Genomic DNA, 17,114 nt, shown 5'->3' with positions numbered 1-17,114 from the left:
CCAGGGACACTGAGAGCACCAGGGAAGTCCCCAGGGACACCAGGAACACTGGGAATACTGGACACACTGGAGGCACCAGTGGCACAGGGGACACGATGGGCTCCAGGGCTGTTGGGGACCCCAAGATCAGAGCAGCCCCCAGACCCTCCATCCTCCGACCCCGCCGGAGCCCCAATACAGCGCCGCAGTTCCAGCCCTCCAGCTACCAGGCCACGGTGGAGGAGAACCGGCCCGCGGGGACGCCGGTGATACGGGTGACAGCGCAGGACCCTGATGAGGGCGAGGCAGGGCGGCTGCTCTACGCCATGGCCGCGCTCTTTGACAGTCGCTCCGACGCCCTGTTCACCGTGGACCCCGTGACAGGCGCCGTCACCACGGCGGCACCACTGGACCGTGAGAGCAAGAGCACCCACGTGTTCCGCGTGACGGCAGCCGACCACGGTGTGCCCCGGCGCAGCGCCATGGCCACGCTTACCGTCACCGTGGGTGACGCCAACGACCACGACCCGTCCTTTGAGCAGCCCGAGTACCGTGAGAGCGTGCGGGAGAACCTGGAGGTGGGCTACGAGGTGCTGACTGTGCGGGCCACTGACGGCGACGCCGGGCCCAATGCCAACGTGCTCTACCGGCTCCTCAATGCTGGCGGCGCCAACGAGGTCTTCGAGATCGACCCCCGCTCCGGCGTCGTCCGCACACGTGGCTCCGTGGACCGGGAAGCGGTGGATGCCTTCGAGCTGCTGGTGGAGGCGGCGGACCAGGGCCAGGAGCCCCGCAGTGCCACGGCCACCGTGCGCATCGCGGTGGAGGACGACAACGACAACGCGCCGCAGTTCAGCGAACGGCGCTACGTGGCACAGGTGCCTGAGGATGTGGTGCCCAATGCAGCCGTGCTGCGGGTGACGGCCACTGACCGTGACAAGGGCAGCAACGCCCTGGTGCACTACAGCATCGTCAGCGGCAACACCCGTGGCCACTTCTACATCGACGCCCAGACGGGCGCCCTGGACGTCGTCACCCCCCTGGACTTCGAGGTCACCAAGGAGTTCACGCTGCGCATCCGGGCACAGGATGGCGGCCGCCCGCCCCTCTCCAACATCAGCGGGTTGGTCACCGTGCAGGTGCTGGATGTCAACGACAATGCCCCCATCTTCGTCAGCACGCCCTTCCAGGCCACCGTGCTGGAGAACGTCCCCGTGGGCTACTCCGTCATCCACGTGCAGGCCATTGACGCCGACTCAGGGGACAATGGCCGGTTGGTTTACACCCTGCTGGAGACCGGCGCTGGCTTCCCCTTCGCCATCAACAATGGCACCGGCTGGATTGTGGTGGCCTCTGAGCTGGACCGGGAGGCCATGGACTTCTACAGCTTCGGCGTGGAGGCGCAGGACCAGGGGACACCCCCCATGGCCTCCACGGCCAGCGTCAGTGTCACCATCCTGGATGTCAATGACAACAGCCCCGAGTTCACCCAGAGGGAATACGGTGCTCGCCTCAACGAGGACGCGGCGGTGGGGACGAGCGTCCTCACAGTGTCTGCCGTCGACCGTGATGCCAACAGCGTCATCACTTATCAGATCTCCAGCGGCAACACCCGCAACCGCTTCTCCATCACCAGCCAGAGCGGTGGAGGGCTCATCTCGCTCGCCCTGCCCCTGGACTACAAGCTGGAACGACAGTACCTGCTCACTGTTGCAGCGTCCGACGGCACCCGCCAGGACACTGCCCTGGTGGTTGTCAACGTCACCGACGCCAACACCCACCGTCCCGTCTTCCAGAGCTCCCACTACACTGTCAACATCAACGAGGACCGGCCGGTGGGCACTACGGTGGTGGTGATCAGCGCCACGGACGAGGACACCGGGGAGAACGCCCGCATCACCTACCTGATGGAGGACAGCATCCCCCAGTTCCGCATCGCCGCCAACACTGGCGCCGTCACCACCCAGATGGAGCTGGACTATGAGGACCAGGTGTCCTACACCTTGGCCATCACGGCGCGGGACAACGGCATCCCCCAGAAATCCGACACCACCTACCTGGAGATCCTGGTGAGCGACGTCAACGACAACGCGCCGCAGTTCCTCCGCCACTCCTACCAGGGCTCCGTCTACGAGGACGTCCCCACCTTCACCAGCGTCCTGCAGGTCTCCGCCACCGACCGCGACTCTGGGCTCAACGGCAGGGTCTTCTACACCTTCCAGGGGGGCGATGACGGCGATGGTGACTTCATCATCGAGTCCACCTCAGGCATCGTCCGCACCCTGCGCCGCCTGGACCGGGAGAACGTACCGCTCTACTCCCTGCGGGCCTTCGCCGTCGACAAGGGGGTGCCGGTGCGGCGGACGCCGGTGGAGATCCAGGTGACGGTGCTGGACGTCAATGACAACCCGCCTGTCTTCGAGCGCGATGAGTTCGACATCTTCGTGGAGGAGAACAGCCCCATCGGGCTGGTGGTGGCCCGGATCACGGCCACCGACCCTGATGAGGGCACCAACGCCCAGATCATGTACCAGATCGTGGAGGGCAACATCCCGGAGGTCTTCCAGCTGGACATCTTCTCCGGGGAGCTCACGGCGCTGGCCGACCTGGACTACGAGGCCAAAGCTGAGTACGTCATGGTGGTCCAGGCCACGTCGGCGCCGCTGGTCAGCCGGGCCACCGTGCACGTGCGGCTGCGCGACACTAACGACAACAGCCCCCAGCTGAAGAACTTCGAGATCCTCTTCAACAACTACATCACCAACCGCTCCGGGAGCTTCCCCGGCGGTGTCATTGGCCGCATCCCAGCCCACGACCCCGATGTGTCCGACCACCTCACCTACACATTCGAGCAGGGCAACGAGCTCAACCTGGTGCTGCTGGACCCCCAGAGCGGGGAGCTGCGGCTCAGCCCCGCCCTGGACAACAACCGCCCGCTGGAGGCCGTCATGAGGGTCTCCGTGTCCGGTAGGACCCCTACCCAGGGGGGTGGGCTGGGCACAGGAGGTGGGGGAGGTTTGGGGGTGTTATGGGGTCTCCCCACACCATTTTGGCTGCCCCCAACCTTCAGATCGGGGTGGGGGGGGCTGATGTGCTTTGGGGTCCTGCCAACCCACTGAGGTGTTTTGGGGCCCCACCACCCCATCTTGGCTGCCCCCACCCTCCAGATCCAGGTGAGGGGGGGGGTGAGGGGGATGCTGTGCCCCCCACAGCTCAGACACCTCTCTGGAGGCATTCAGGTCCCCAGCACCCCCTTTTCCTCCCCCATCCTCTGGGGTGTCCAGAGGGGTCCAGTACCACAGTGCACCTTCTTTTGGGGGGGCAGGACCCTGGTGGGTGTTGGGGTGGTCCTGGCACCTCTCTGTGTGGCGCTGGGGGGGGCGGGACCCACTGTGTGTACCTGGGGGGGGCGTTGCAGAGGCTGGTGTGTGCAAGGGGGGAGTCCTGCTACCCTTGGGTGGGTGCTGGGGGTCCCAGTGGGTGAATTTGAGGGGACTCGAGGTGCAGCGCAGTACTGGGGGGTCCTGGCACCCCAATGGATGTTTCCAGGAGACCCCAGTGCTTGTATTTGGGGGGGGGAGCACCTCGATGTCCTCACTGGGGGGTCCCCAAACGCAATGGGGGGGTCGTGGCATAAGAGGGGGGTGTACCCTTGATTCAGGGGGGCCAGGAGGTGCTCCCTGGGGTGGGGATCACCCCAGGGTGGGGGAGCATCTCCTTACCCCCCTCCCCAGAGCAGGGAGGGAAACTGAGTCACAGCCCAGGCCGTGATGTCCCTTGTCCCCATCTACGTGTTCCCCCCCCCTGCCCCCAGTTTGGGGTCCCTGCTCTGGCCACACAAAACGGGGGGCCCAGGGCACAAAGGGTGGGGGCTGGGGGCCCCCCAAGCCCCCCCGAGCGCAGGGGCAGCCGCGAGGGGAACAAAAGGTCCGGCCATAGCTGGGCCCCCGCAGTCGCGGCCATGGCAACCCCCTCCCCGCCACCGGCCACCGGCCACGGGCCACCGGCCCCGCCACCCCCCCTCTGTCACCCCCTCTGGGCCCCCCGCTGTCCCCACGCTCCCTCTGTCCATCTGTCTGCCCGCTGCCCATCTGTCCCGAGTGCCACTGCCCCGGGAGGAGGAGGAGCAGGAGGAGGAAGGGGGGCGTCCCAATGCTGGGCAGGGACTTTGACTCCCCCGGCCCCATAACCAGACCCAGCCCCATCACCAGCAACAGCCCCATAACCAGTGCAAGTCCCATAACCAGCCCTGTAACCAACCCCATAACCAGCACCAGTCCCATAACCAGCCCCACCCCCACTTGCCAGTGCCCGATGGGGTTGGTCACTGGGTTGGTCACCCCATGCCCACCCCACCACCCACCCTCAGACCATCCACCCCTGCCTCCCCCCCAGTGTCCCCCAGGCCCTCCCCCGACCCCTCAATGTCCCCCAGACCCCAATATCCCCCAGACCCCAATATCCCCCAGACCCTTCCAGCCCTGACCCCCCAATGTCCCCAGACCCCAATGTCCCCCACCCCTGATCCCCCAATGTCCCCAGCCCCCCCTGCTGACCCCATGTCCCCTAACATCCCCAGCCCCCCTTGCTGACCCATGTTCTCAGTATCCCCAGTTCCCCCCCGTATCCCTGGTGTCCCCAGCCCACCCTGCTGACCCCGTGTCCCCAGTGTCCCCAGTTCCCCCCTGTGTGCCTGGTGTCCCCATTTCCCCCCGCTGACCCATGTCCCCGTGTCCCCAGACGGCGTGCACAGCGCCAGCGCGCAGTGCGTGCTGCGGGTGACGGTGATCACGGACGAGATGCTCAGCAACAGCATCACCCTGCGCTTGGCCGACATGTCGCAGGAGCTCTTCCTGTCGCCGCTGCTCGGCCGCTTCCTCGAGGGGGTGGCGGCCGTGCTGGGCACCCCCCGGCACCGCGTCGTGCTCTTCAACATCCAGGCAGACACAGACGTGGGGCCGGCGCGGATCCTCAACGTGAGCCTGTCGGCGCTGCTGCCGCCGCCCGCGGCCTCGCGCTTCTTCTCCTCCGAGGAGCTGCAGGAGCGGCTCTACCTCAACCGTTCGCTGCTGGCGGCCACCACGGCACAGCGGGTGCTGCCCTTTGATGACAACGTGTGCCTGCGCGAGCCCTGCGAGAACTACATGCGCTGCGTGGCCGTGCTGCGCTTCGACAGCTCCGCGCCCTTCCTGGCCTCCGACACCATCCTGTTCCGGCCCATCCGGCCCGTGCCGGGGCTGCGCTGCCGCTGCCCGCCCGGCTTCACCGGCGACTACTGTGAGACCGAGATCGACCTGTGCTACTCCAGCCCCTGCGGTGCCCACGGGCGCTGCCGCAGCCGCGAGGGCGGCTACGCTTGCGAGTGCCACGAGGACTTCACCGGTGAGCGGCGCCGGCCCGGGGGCCTCAGGCAGCCTCTGCCATCCTCCATCCTCTGTCCAGCCTGAGATCCATCCATCCATCCATCCATCCATCCATCCATCCATCCCTAGATCCATCCATCCCCCCATCCATCCATCCATCCATCTATCCATCCCTCCATCCTTCATCCTCCATCCTCCATCCAGTCCTCCATCCATCCATCCCTCCATCAATCCATCCATCCCTCCATCCCTCCACCCATCCCTCCATCCTGCCATCCATCCATCCGTTCTTCCTCCCTCCTTTCCTCCTTCCCTCCTTCCCCTTATCCATCCATCCATACATCCATCCATCCCTTCTTCCTGGTGTCCATCCTCATCTTCCCTCATCACCTCCTCTTCAATCTCCCTCCCTCCCTCCATTTCTCCCTCCCTCCATTTCTCCCTCCCTTCCTCCTCCATCCTTTCCTTCCTCATGGTGTTCATTCCCATCATCCCTCCCTCCATCCCTCCCTCCCTCCTCTTATCCATCCCTCCATCCCTCCATCCCCCTCCATCTCTCCTCCATCCCTTCTCCATCCCCATCCTCCCTCCTCCCCTTTGTTTCTATCCCTTCAACCTCCTCCTCCTCCATCTCCCCACCTCCCTCCCTCTCCTCTGCCCCCTCTCCCTCACACCTCCCTGTCCCCCCTGTCCCCCCCAGCCCCCCCATGGTCCCCCCATGAGGTCCCTGTAGGGGGGACAGGGACATTTGGGGGGGGCAGAGCCCTGGGGAACCCCTGTGTGGGGTGGGGACCCCTGGGGACACCCCTCAGGGTCACGGGGGGACTGGTGACACTGGGGACATCACCCCCACCTCCACCCTGGGGACCCCCAACCCCCCACCGGACCCCCAGATGGGGGAGGGGATGTGAGGGGAGGGGGCTTCTCCTGGTTGCCATGGTGATGGGAGGTGGTTGCCATGGTGATGGAGCTGAGGATAAAGATGCTGGGGGGGGGAGGGAGAGGGGACTCCTACCCTGCCACCCCCCGATTTGGGACTTCTTGGGGCTTCTGGGAGCTGACCACTTGGGGAGGCTCTCTGGGGTTAATGGGGGGTGAGATTGGACCCCTCACCCTGATTTTTTGGGTTGTGGGTGTTCCACAGGGGAGCGGTAGGGAGGAGATGGGACCCCACCCTCTAATTTTGGGGTTCTGGGTGTCCCCCAGGGGAGCCCTGCGAGCTGAGTGCCCGAGGGGGGCTCTCTGGGGTTAATGAGGGGGGAAAAGGGACCCTGTCCCCCTAATTTTGGGGTCCCATGTGTCCCCCAGGGGAGCACTGCGAGCTGAGTGCCCGGGGGGGCCGCTGCACGCCGGGGGTCTGCCGGAATGGGGGTACATGTCTGAACCTGCTGGTGGGGGGGTTCCGGTGCCAGTGCCCCCCCGGGCACTACGAGAAGCCCTTCTGTGCCATGAGCACCCGCAGCTTCCCCCCCAAATCCTTCCTCACCTTCCGCGGGCTCCGCCAGCGCTTCCACTTCACCCTCGGCCTCACGTGAGCACCGGGGCGGCACCGAGGGGGCACCCAGGGGGCACCAGGGCGGGTGTGGGGTCGGGGGGTGGGGGGTGATGGGTCATGGGTGTCCCTGGGGTGTCATTTGTGGGGGGGGCTCCCCGGGGGTATCATGTGGGGTGTGGGGTGATGGGTGTTCCTGGGGATATTGGGTGGGGGGTCATGGGTTTTGGGGTGATGGGTGTCCCGTGGGTGTTGGGTGGGTGGGGGTGATGAAATGTGGGGTGGTGGGTTCCCTGAGGGCACAGCGGGGGGGCAAAGGGTGTGGGGTAGTGGGGTGACCTCTTGGCATGCAGGGCAGTGGGGTGGGGGCACTACACGGGGACGGTGAGTGATGGGCACCCAGCGGATGCAGGGGGATGGAGCAGGGGGTGTTGGGGTGTGTTTGGGGGCACAGTCAGGTCTGGGGAGTGTTGGGGTGTCTTTGGGGGGCACAGGGGGGCCCGGAGGGTGAGGGGCATGCTTGGGGGGCACAGCAGGATATGTTGGTTGTTGGGGTGTGTTTGGGGGGCATAGGGGGGTTAGAGGTGTCAAGGTGTGTTTGGGGGGCATGGTCAGGTCCGGGGGATGTTGGACTGTGTTTGGGGGGCACAGTAAGGTTGGGGGGTGTCAGGGTGTTTTTGGGGGGCACAGTGGGTGTTGGGGTGTGTTTGGGGGGTGCAGTCAGGCCCAAGGGGTGTTTGGGGGTCACTGGGAGTCCTGGAGGGTGTTGGAGTGTGTTTGGGGGGCACAGTCAAGTTTGGAGTGTGTTTGAGGAGCACAGTAAGATTGGGGGGCACAGTATAATTGGGGGGTGTCAGGGTGTGTTTGGGGGGCACAGGGGGGTGTTAGGGTGTGTTTGGGGGGCACGGTCAGGGCCGGGGGGTGTTTGGGGGGCACGGTTAGGCCCGGGGGGTGTTGGTACCCCCCCGACACTGGTGCTCCCCCAGGTTTGCCACGCGGGAGCGGGACGGGCTCCTGTTGTACAACGGGCGCTTCAACGAGCGCCACGACTTCGTGGCCCTGGAGATCGTGGGGGAGCAGCTCCAGCTCACCTTCTCCGCAGGTATGGGCACAGCTGGCACTGCCTGGCACCGCCTGGCACCACGCCCTGGCTTCCCTGCCAGGCACTGCCATGGCTGGGCACTGCACCCTGGACACCCCATCCTTGCACTGCCTGGCACTGCATCCCAGCACTGCATCCTGGGCACCCCATCCCTGCACTACCTGGCACTGCATCCCTGGTATCTCATCCCTGCACTGCCTGCACCCCACCCCTGCACTGCCCGGCACTGTATCCAGGGCATCCCATCCTGGACATCCCATCCCTGCACTGCCTGCACCCCATCCCTGCACTGCCTGGCACTGTATCCAGGGCATCCCATCCCTGCACGGCCTGGCACTGCATCTTGGGCATCCCATCCTGGGCATCCCATCCATGGCACTGCCTGGCACTGCATCCCAGCACTGTATCCTGGGTATCTCCTCCCTGGCTCTGCATTCCAGGCGTCCCATCCCAGGCATTCCATCCCCAGCTCTTTGTCCCTGGCACTGCCTGGCACTGCATCCTGGGCATCACATCTCACACATCCTGTCCCTGGCACTGCCTGGCACCGCACCCCAGCATGTGCATCCCAGGCATCACATGCCTTGGTTCATGTCCCTGGCATTGCATCCTGGGCACCCCATCCCTGGCACTGCATCCTATGTGCCACATCCCTGGCACTGCATCCTGGGCCCTGCCTGGCACTGTATCCCTGGTGCACATCCTGAGTAGCACATCCCTGGCACTGCCTCCCTGCCATCCTTTCCCTGGCACTGCATGCCATGCACCCCTGGCACTGCATCCCTGGCACTGCATCCCACACTTTACAGCCCTGGCCCTGCAACCCTGCGTGTCACATCCCTAGCACTGCATCCCTGGCACTGCATCCCTGGCATCCCATCCCTGGCACTGCATCCTATGTGTCACATCCCTGGCACTGCATCCCATTCTGTAAATCCCTGGCACTACATCTCTGGCACTGCATCCCTGGCATCCCATTCCTGGCACTGCATCCCATGCTGTACATCCCTGGCACTGCATCCCTGCCATTCCAGTTCTGGCACTGCGTCCTATGTGTTGCCTCCCTGGCACTGCATCCCATTCTGTAAATCCCTGGCACTGTATCCCTGGCACTGCGTCCCTGGCACTGCATGCCATGCAGTGCTACACCCCCGTCCCCCCTGGCTCTGTGCCCGCAGGTGAGACCACCACCACCGTGTCCCCGTTCGTGCCTGGGGGCGTCAGTGACGGGCAGTGGCACCGGGTGCAGCTGCACTACTACAACAAGGTGGGGGCACGGGGGGGGTTTTGACACAGGGAGTATTGCCCCGGGGGGGGTTTTTGGCATGGGGGGCAATGCCAGGGGGGCATATTGCCCATTGGAGGGGACATTGGCACAGGGGGTATTGCCCTGGGGGGGTTGTTACCCTGGCAGGGGGTGATTGGCACGGGGGGTATTGCCCGGGGGGGAATTACCCTGGTGGGGGGGGGGGGTGTTCGGGGGGTGTTCCCATGCCCCCCCGTGACACGGTGCCCCCCCAGGCCGTGGTGGGGCGCTCGGGGGTCCCGCAGGGCCCCTCGGAGCAGAAGGTGGCCGTGGTGGCAGTGGACGACTGTGACATGGCCATGGCACTGCGCTTCGGGCACCGCCTCGCCAACTACTCCTGCGCGGCCCAGGGCACCCAGGGGGGCACCAAGAAGTGAGGGGGGGACGTTGCGGGGGGGAGGGATGTGAGAGGGGGCGGGGGGAGCAGGAGGTGTGGCATGAGGGCAGTGCCAGGGGGGTGTATTGCTCTGGGAGGAGGTTTTTGGGCATTGGGGGGCAGTGCCAGGGGGGTGTATTGCCATGGGGGATGTTATTGCCGTGGGAGGGGGGCATTGGCATGGGGGGGGGTGCCCCGGGGGGGTTATTGCCATGGGGGGCACTGCCAGGGGGCTGTATTGCTCTGGGAGGGTTTTTTTTGGCATGGGGGGGCAGTGCCAGGGGGGTGTATCGCCCTGGGAGGGTTATTGCCATGGGGGGGTTATGGCCGTGGGGGGGTTATAGCCATAGGGGGCAGTGCCAGGGGTGTATTGCCCTGGGGGTGCCATGGATTGGTGGGTGGGTGGGGGTCCCTGGGGGGTCCCTGGGGTTCCCCGTGGCTTGGGGAGTCCCTGGGGAGTCCCTTGGGCCCCCACGGCTTTTGGGGTGACTGGGTGTCCCTTGGGGTTCCCTGAGGGTCCCCATGTGTTGGGGGGTCCCTGGGGGGTCCCTCAAACCCCAATGGGTTTCGGAGTGGAGGGGTGATCCTTGGGGTTCCCTCAGAGTCCCCATGGGTTTTAGGATCCCTTGGGGTCCCCATGAGCTTTGGGGTGTCTATGTGATCTCTGGGGTTCCCCATGTGTTATAGAGTCTGTGGCTGGTCCCTGATGGTCCCCATGAGTTATGGGGTCCCTGGGTGGTCCCTAAGGGTTCCCCAGGAGTTGGGGGGTCCCTGGTTGTCCCTGGGGTTCCCCATAAGTTGGGGGGTCCCTGGGTGGTCCCTTAGCCCCCCCCCGGCTGCTGTTGGGCTCTGCAGGTCGCTGGACCTGACAGGGCCGCTGTTGCTTGGGGGGGTCCCGACGCTGCCCGAGAGTTTCCCGATCCGGAGCCGCCACTTTGTGGGGTGTATGAGGCACCTGCACATCGACCAGCGCCCCGTGGACATGGGCACCTTCATCGCCAACAACGGCACCCTGCCCGGTGGGCACGGGGACACTGGGGGCACGGGGAGGGCAGCCCGGGGGGCTGCGGGGGGCTGAGAGCCTTTGGGGGGGGGGAAAATGGGATGGGGGGTTATGGGATGACACAGGGCAGCGAGGCTGTGCCCCCTGGGTGTGAGGTGGGAGGGGGTGCCGGGACTGGGGGTCTGTGCCCTCTGGGTGTGGGGAGGGGGACTGGGATGGGGGGATGCCAAGGCTGGGGGGCTGGATGGGCCTGTGCCCCCTTTGGGGGTGGAGGGGTGTGCCAGGGGTGTGGGAGTCTCTACCCCCTTGGGGTGGGGGTCAGGGGATGCTCAGGGTGTGGGGGGGTCTGTGCTCCCCGGGTGTGGGGTGGGAGGTTAGGGGGTACCAGGAGTGGAGGGGGGGGTTCTGTGCCCTCTGGGTGTGGTGTGGGGGGGATGGGGATGCCGGGGATGGGGGGGTGTCTGTGCCCCCCCGGATGTGGCAAGACAGGGCCGGGAGGCCGGGGAGGTGTGGGGTGTGACCCCCCTGTGCCCCTCCCAGGCTGCCCTCACAAGAAGACCCTCTGCGACCCCACCACGTGCCACAATGGGGGCACCTGCGTGCACGAGTGGGGGGGGCTTCAGCTGCCACTGCCCCCTCGGCTTCGGGGGCAAAACCTGCCAGGAAGGTACCAGGGGGCACGGGGGGGTCATGGGGTGTGCGTGGAGAGGGGCCGTGGGGGGCGGGGGGTGGTCCTTGGGGGGAGCGAGGGGGTCCGTGGGAGAGTGGGGAGTCTCATGAGGGGAGCGGGGGGTCCGTGTGGGGGTGGGTCCGTGGGGGTTGGGAAGGGTCTCTGTGGGGTTATGGGGGGTCCCAGATGGGGATGGGGGGTCCGTGAGTGGTTGTGGGGCGTCCATAGGTGGTTGCGGGGGGGGTCCCTGAGTGGATGCGGGGGTCCCTGTGGGGTCCGTGGGTGGGTGCGGTGTGGGATGTACCCCCACCCCACGGTCGGGGGGTGCCCGGGCTGGGTGCGGGGGGGGGGGTCCCGGGGCCGGGCCCGGCCCCACGCGTGTTTCCCGCAGAGATGGCGGCCCCGCAGCGGTTCGTGGGCAGCAGCCGCGTGGCGTGGGCGGGGCTGGCGCTGCCCCTCGCCCTGCCCTGGCACCTCCGGCTCATGTTCCGCACCCGCCACCCACGGGGGGGTCCTGCTGAGGGCGGGGGCGGGGGGGCGCCTCAGCCTCACCCTGCAGGTGGGCACGGGGGGCACGGGGGGCACCGGGGGACACGGGGAGGAGCACGGGGGACACGGGGGGCGTGGGCAACACGGGGAGTACAGGGGGGCACGGGGAGCACGGGGGACACGGGGGGCACGGGGAGCACGGGGAGGCACAGAGGGGCACGGGGAGGTCACGCGGGGCATCGAGGGGCACAGGTGGGAGCACGGGGGGGCACGGGGGAGAGCACGGGGGGGATATTGCCCTGGGCGGGTTATTGCCTGGGGGGGGTGGCAGTGCCAGGAGGTGCCACTTCTGGGGGACGACATTCCCCCTGGAGGGGGGGGTGTATTTCCCAGTGCCCCCCCAGGTTTTCGGGGTCCCTGACCTGTGCCACCCCTGCAGCTGAGCGAGGGGCAGCTGGAGGTGGGGGCCTGGCAGGGGGGTGCCCGCCTGGCCGCGCTGCGCCTGCCCCAGGCCAAGGTAGACGACGGCGCCTGGCACCACGTGGAGCTGGAGCTGCGGGGGGGGGGGCCCGGCCGCGACCCCCCCACCACCCTCCTCCTCCTCACCCTCGACTACGGCCGCCACCAGGTGGGAGGAACTCGCCCTGCCGACCCCCGTGGGTGCCATCCCGGCACCTTCCGTGCCACCCTGAGGCACCCACGGGGGTCCCTGTGCCCCCCACAGGCGGTGGGCGACGTGCCCGGGGAGCTGCAGGGGCTGCGGCTGCGGACCCTCAGCCTGGGGGGGCTGCCCGGGGAAGGGGGAACCGTGGAGGAGGGGTTCCGGGGGTGCCTGCAGGTAACAGGGCACCAGGGGGCACGGGGGGCACCGGGGGTGCGGGGGGAGCACAGGGAGGAGGGGTTCCGGTGGTACCTGCAGGTAACGGGGCGGGGGGGGCACAGGGGGCACGGGGGTTATGAAAGGTACCGGGGGAGCGCGGGGGGGGCACCAGGGGGCCATAGGGAGGAGGGATTCCGGGGATGCCTGCAGCTAACGGGGCACCGGGGGGCACGACGGGTGCGGGGTGGGCACAGGGGGCACAGGGGGCACCGGGGGGGCACGGGCAGGAGGGAGAGTGACACAATGCAGAGGGGTCTGGGTTGTCCCGGGGGGTCCCGTGTCACGGTGGGAGGACACCGAGGAGGGGTGACACCGGGAAGGGGGTCCGAGTGTCTCGGGGGGTCCCGGGTGGCACTGAGGGACACTGCGGGGGGCGTGTCGGGGGTAGCGCGTGGGGTGGTCTTGGCTCTCGGTGGGGGGCACTGACGGGTGACCCCGCAGGGGCTGCGCGTGGGGGACGCGGCGGTGACGGCAGGTGCCCTGAGCCTGGCACAGGCTGCCCAGGTGAACGTGGAGGGGGGCTGTGCCCTGCCCGACCCCTGCGACTCGGGGCCCTGCCCCCCCCACAGCTACTGCAGCGACGACTGGGACAGCTTCTCGTGCCGCTGCCACCCCGGTGAGAGAGGACCCCCCGACTCCCCCCGAGACCCCCCCAACACTGCCTGAGACCCCTCCAACACACCCCTGAGACCCCTGGGATACTGATACCCCCCCCAGTGCCACCCCAGTGAGAGAGGACACCCCTGACCCCCTCCAAGACCCCTCTAACATCCCCCTGACACCCCCAGGATACTGATGCCCCCCCCCGTGCCACCCTGGTGAGCAGCGACCCCCCCAGCACCCCCTGACACCCCCTTGACACTTCCTAGGACAGTGACACCCCTGTGACACCCCCAGTGCCATGCTGGTGGGCAGGGGCCCCCCTGACATCCTCCCTGCCCCTCAGGGCACTGCACCCTCCCTGGGCACAGCCACCCTCAGCATTGTCCCCGTGGCACTGCCACCCCGTCACTGGCCCTGGGCACTGTCACCCCTTATCACTGTCCCCAGAGAACTGACATCCCCTTGTCCCTGTCCCACCCTCCCTGGGCACTACCACCCCTTTATCCCTGCCCCTCTGTCCCCATCCCTGCCCGCCCGATGCCATGTCCCCAAGGCCATGTCCCCAACGCTGTGCCCATGCCCAGGGTACTTTGGGGACAGCTGTGTCAGCGCCTGTGCCCTGGACCCCTGCGAGCCCCCGGGCACGTGCACCCGCCGGCCGGGCACGGCCCCCGGCTACGCCTGCCACTGCCCCCCGGGCACCTTCGGCACCCTGTGCCAGCACCGGTGGGTGACACTGCGGGGACACCAGGGGGGGCTGGGAGGGGGCAGGCAAGGCACGGAAAGGGCAGGGTGGGCACACGGGGGGGCATGGCAGGTGGGCAAGGGCAGGGTGGGCATGTGGGGGGTACAGTGGGTGGGCAAGGGTCAGGGTGGGGATCCAGGGGGCACTGTGGGGGTCCAAGGGGTACTATGAGGGTGCAGGGGGGCACTGTGGGGGCACAAGGGGCACTGTGGGGGTCCGAGTGACACTATGGGGGCAAAGAGGACACGGAGGGGTGTCCGAGCAGCCCCGTGGGGGTGCCCAAGGCGGTGTCCCCCTCGGTGCCAGCCCTGGTGCCCACAGGGAGGCCCAGCCGTGCCCGCGGGGGTGGTGGGGACACCCCACGTGTGGCCCCTGCAGCTGCGATGCCTCGAGGGGCTTCGACCCCGACTGCAACAAGACCACGGGCGAGTGTCACTGCAAGGTGGGACTGGCACCCCCTGGCACCCCCTTGGCACCACCTGCCACTCCCTGCCACCCCTGTCATCCCCCCTGTGCTCTCAGTGACCCCCTGCCACCCCCTGTCATCCCCCCGTGCCCTCAGTGACCTCTTGTTCCCCCTGCCACCCCCTGTCACCTCCTGCCACCTCCTGGCACCCCTGGGCGCCCCACTGCCACTCTTTGCCACTTCTGCAACCCCCTGGCACCCCTCTGGCACCCTGTGGCACTGTCTGCAACCTCCTGTCACACCCTCGTGCCCACAATGACCCTCCCCATGCCACACCCTGCCACCACCCGCCACCCACTGCCACCCCCTCTGCCCCCCCCATGCACGCAGTGATACCCTGACACTCCCTGTCACCTCCTGCCAGTCCCTGTGACCCTCTGTGACCCCCCGTGACCCTCTGCCACCCTCTGCCACCCCCTGCCACCCCTTGTCACCTCCTGCCACTCCCTGCCCCCTCCCCACCATTCCCATGGTGACCCCCTGCCCCCGTGTCACCCCCTGTCACCCTCTGCCACCCTCTGCCACCCTTTCCACCCCCTGTCACCCCGTGTCAGCCCCTGTGACCCCTGTCACCTCCTGCCACCCCTGTAACACCCTGTGACTCCCTGCCACCCCCTGCGATGCCCTGTCACCCTCTGCCACTCCCTGAGACCCCCTGTGACCCCCTACCCTCCTGTCACCCCTTGTCACTGGGACAGTGACACCCCAATCCCTCCCCCGCCACCCTCTGCCCCCCCCGTGCCCACAGTGATCCCCTGTCCCTCCTCTGTCACCCTTTCTCATCTCCTGTCCCCCCCTGCCCCCCTGTGCCTGCCGTGACCCCCTGTCCCCCCCAGGACAACCACTACCGGCCCGCGGGGAGTGACACGTGCCAGCCGTGCGAGTGCTACCCCACTGGGTCGCTGTCGCGGCGCTGCGATGCCACCAGCGGGCAGTGCCCCTGCAAGGCGGGGGTCATCGGCCGCCACTGCGACCGCTGCGACAACCCCTTCGCCGAGGTGACAGCGGGCGGCTGCGAAGGTGGGCACCGCACGGGGGCGCTGTGCCACCGCCTGTCACCTCCTGTCACCTTGTGTCGCTTTGTGTCATCTCGTGTCACCTGGTGTCACTTTGTGTCACTTTGTGTCACCATAAGTGTCCTCTATCACCCTGTGTCAGCCACTGTCCCTCTGTGTCCCACTGTCATCCTGTGTCCCTCTGTCCCCCTGTGTCTCACTGTCCTCTTGCATGCCCTGCTGTCCCCCTGGTGACCCTGCTGTCCCCCTGTGTCCCTCTGTCCCCCTGCGTGCCCGCTATGCCCCGGTGACACCCTTATGCCCGCAGTGAACTATGACAGCTGTCCCCGGGCCATCGAGGCCAACATCTGGTGGCCCCGCACCAGGTTTGGGCTCCCGGCGGCCGCACCCTGTCCCAAGGGCTCCGTGGGTACGTGGGGACACAGGCACAGGGTGGGGTGGCACTGGGGACACTGTCATGGCATTGCTGGGATGGAACTGGCGGGGTGTGACAGAGTGGTGGCACCATTGGGATGGGATTGGGATAGTGACACTGTGGTGGCACCAGTGGGACAGGACTGGGGGGTGACATGATGGTGGCACAGCTGGCATGGGTTTGGGGTGGGATGACACCACGGGGTCATTGCTGGGATTCGGCAGGAGGGAGTTGTGGTGGCATTGCTGGAGTGGTACAGGGAGGTGACACCATGGTGGCACCTCTGGGATGGGGTTGGGTTGGTGACACCATGATGACATTGCTGGGGTGGAACTGGGGGTGTGACAGAGTGGTGGCATTGCTGGGGTGGGATTGGGGTGGTGACACTGGTGGCACTGCAGGGTTGGAGTTGGGGTTGTGACATCGTGGTGGCACAATTAGAATGGGTTTGGGGCGGTGCCACCACGGAGACGGAGTTGGGCTGGGCCGACCCTCCCAGCCCCCCCCACCAAGATGGCACCGGGGGGCACCGCTGCGATGGCACTGCCAGCACGACACACCCCCGTGGTGCCCTCCCTGCCGTGCCCGCGGCGGTGCCACCCGAGTGTCCCCCACCAGGCACGGCCCTGCGCCACTGCGACGAGCACAAGGGGTGGCTGCCGCCCAACCTCTTCAACTGCAGCACCCTGGCCTTCGCCGCCCTGCGCCCCTGGGTGAGCCGCGCCGGCACTCGCCACCACACCCGCGCCTCCCGCGGTGCCACCGGTGCCACCCTGAGCCCGCGTGTCCCCCCCCAGGCGGAGCAGCTGGTGGGCAACGAGTCGCGCTGGGACGCGGGGCAGTCGCGCCGGGTGGCGCTGGCGCTGCGCGAGGCCACGCGCGGAGCCCGCGGGTACTTCGGCAGCGACGTGCGCCTGGCATATCGCCTGGCAGGGGCTCTGCTGCGCCACGAGAGCCGCCAGCGCGGCTTCCGCCTCGCCGCCACGCAGGACGTGCACTTCACCGAGGTGGGGCGGGGGCATCGCGGGGGGCACGGCCTGGGGAAGGGCGGGAGAGGGATGGGAGAGGGTCACCGGGGTGGGGAGGGGTGGGGAGTGGGGGAGAGGGGTGGGAGAGGGGCTATCGGGGTGGGCACGGGGTGGGAGAGGGGCATCGGGGTGGGCACAGGGTGGGGAGCGGTGGGAAAGGGGAGGGGAGGAGGGTGGGAGG

At 67.5% G+C, this 17,114-nt stretch overlaps 1 protein-coding gene across 1 annotated transcript in view; it reads left to right on the top strand.

The window, feature by feature from the left end:
* The first annotated feature begins 6 nt into the window (after window positions 1–6).
* LOC113962686 (cadherin EGF LAG seven-pass G-type receptor 2-like) overlaps window positions 7–17,114 on the top strand; it is a 28,731-nt gene continuing 11,623 nt past the window's right edge. Inside the window, 20 exon segments of the mRNA XM_027673447.1 lie at window positions 7–2,946; window positions 4,720–5,361; window positions 6,651–6,873; window positions 7,821–7,936; window positions 9,115–9,203; window positions 9,458–9,615; window positions 10,474–10,637; window positions 11,162–11,232; window positions 11,234–11,288; window positions 11,683–11,795; window positions 11,797–11,850; window positions 12,220–12,408; window positions 12,505–12,618; window positions 13,102–13,276; window positions 13,848–13,989; window positions 14,330–14,450; window positions 15,311–15,494; window positions 15,798–15,899; window positions 16,524–16,618; window positions 16,703–16,912. Coding sequence (XP_027529248.1) covers window positions 96–2,946; window positions 4,720–5,361; window positions 6,651–6,873; window positions 7,821–7,936; window positions 9,115–9,203; window positions 9,458–9,615; window positions 10,474–10,637; window positions 11,162–11,232; window positions 11,234–11,288; window positions 11,683–11,795; window positions 11,797–11,850; window positions 12,220–12,408; window positions 12,505–12,618; window positions 13,102–13,276; window positions 13,848–13,989; window positions 14,330–14,450; window positions 15,311–15,494; window positions 15,798–15,899; window positions 16,524–16,618; window positions 16,703–16,912 — 5,868 coding nt within the window. The 5' untranslated portion in view covers window positions 7–95.

Source organism: Neopelma chrysocephalum, unplaced genomic scaffold (genome assembly GCF_003984885.1).
Source record: "Neopelma chrysocephalum unplaced genomic scaffold, ASM398488v2 Primary Assembly neopelma1_184483, whole genome shotgun sequence".
Taxonomy (NCBI): domain Eukaryota; kingdom Metazoa; phylum Chordata; class Aves; order Passeriformes; family Pipridae; genus Neopelma; species Neopelma chrysocephalum.
This window is presented reverse-complemented; position numbering and strand designations above follow the sequence as displayed.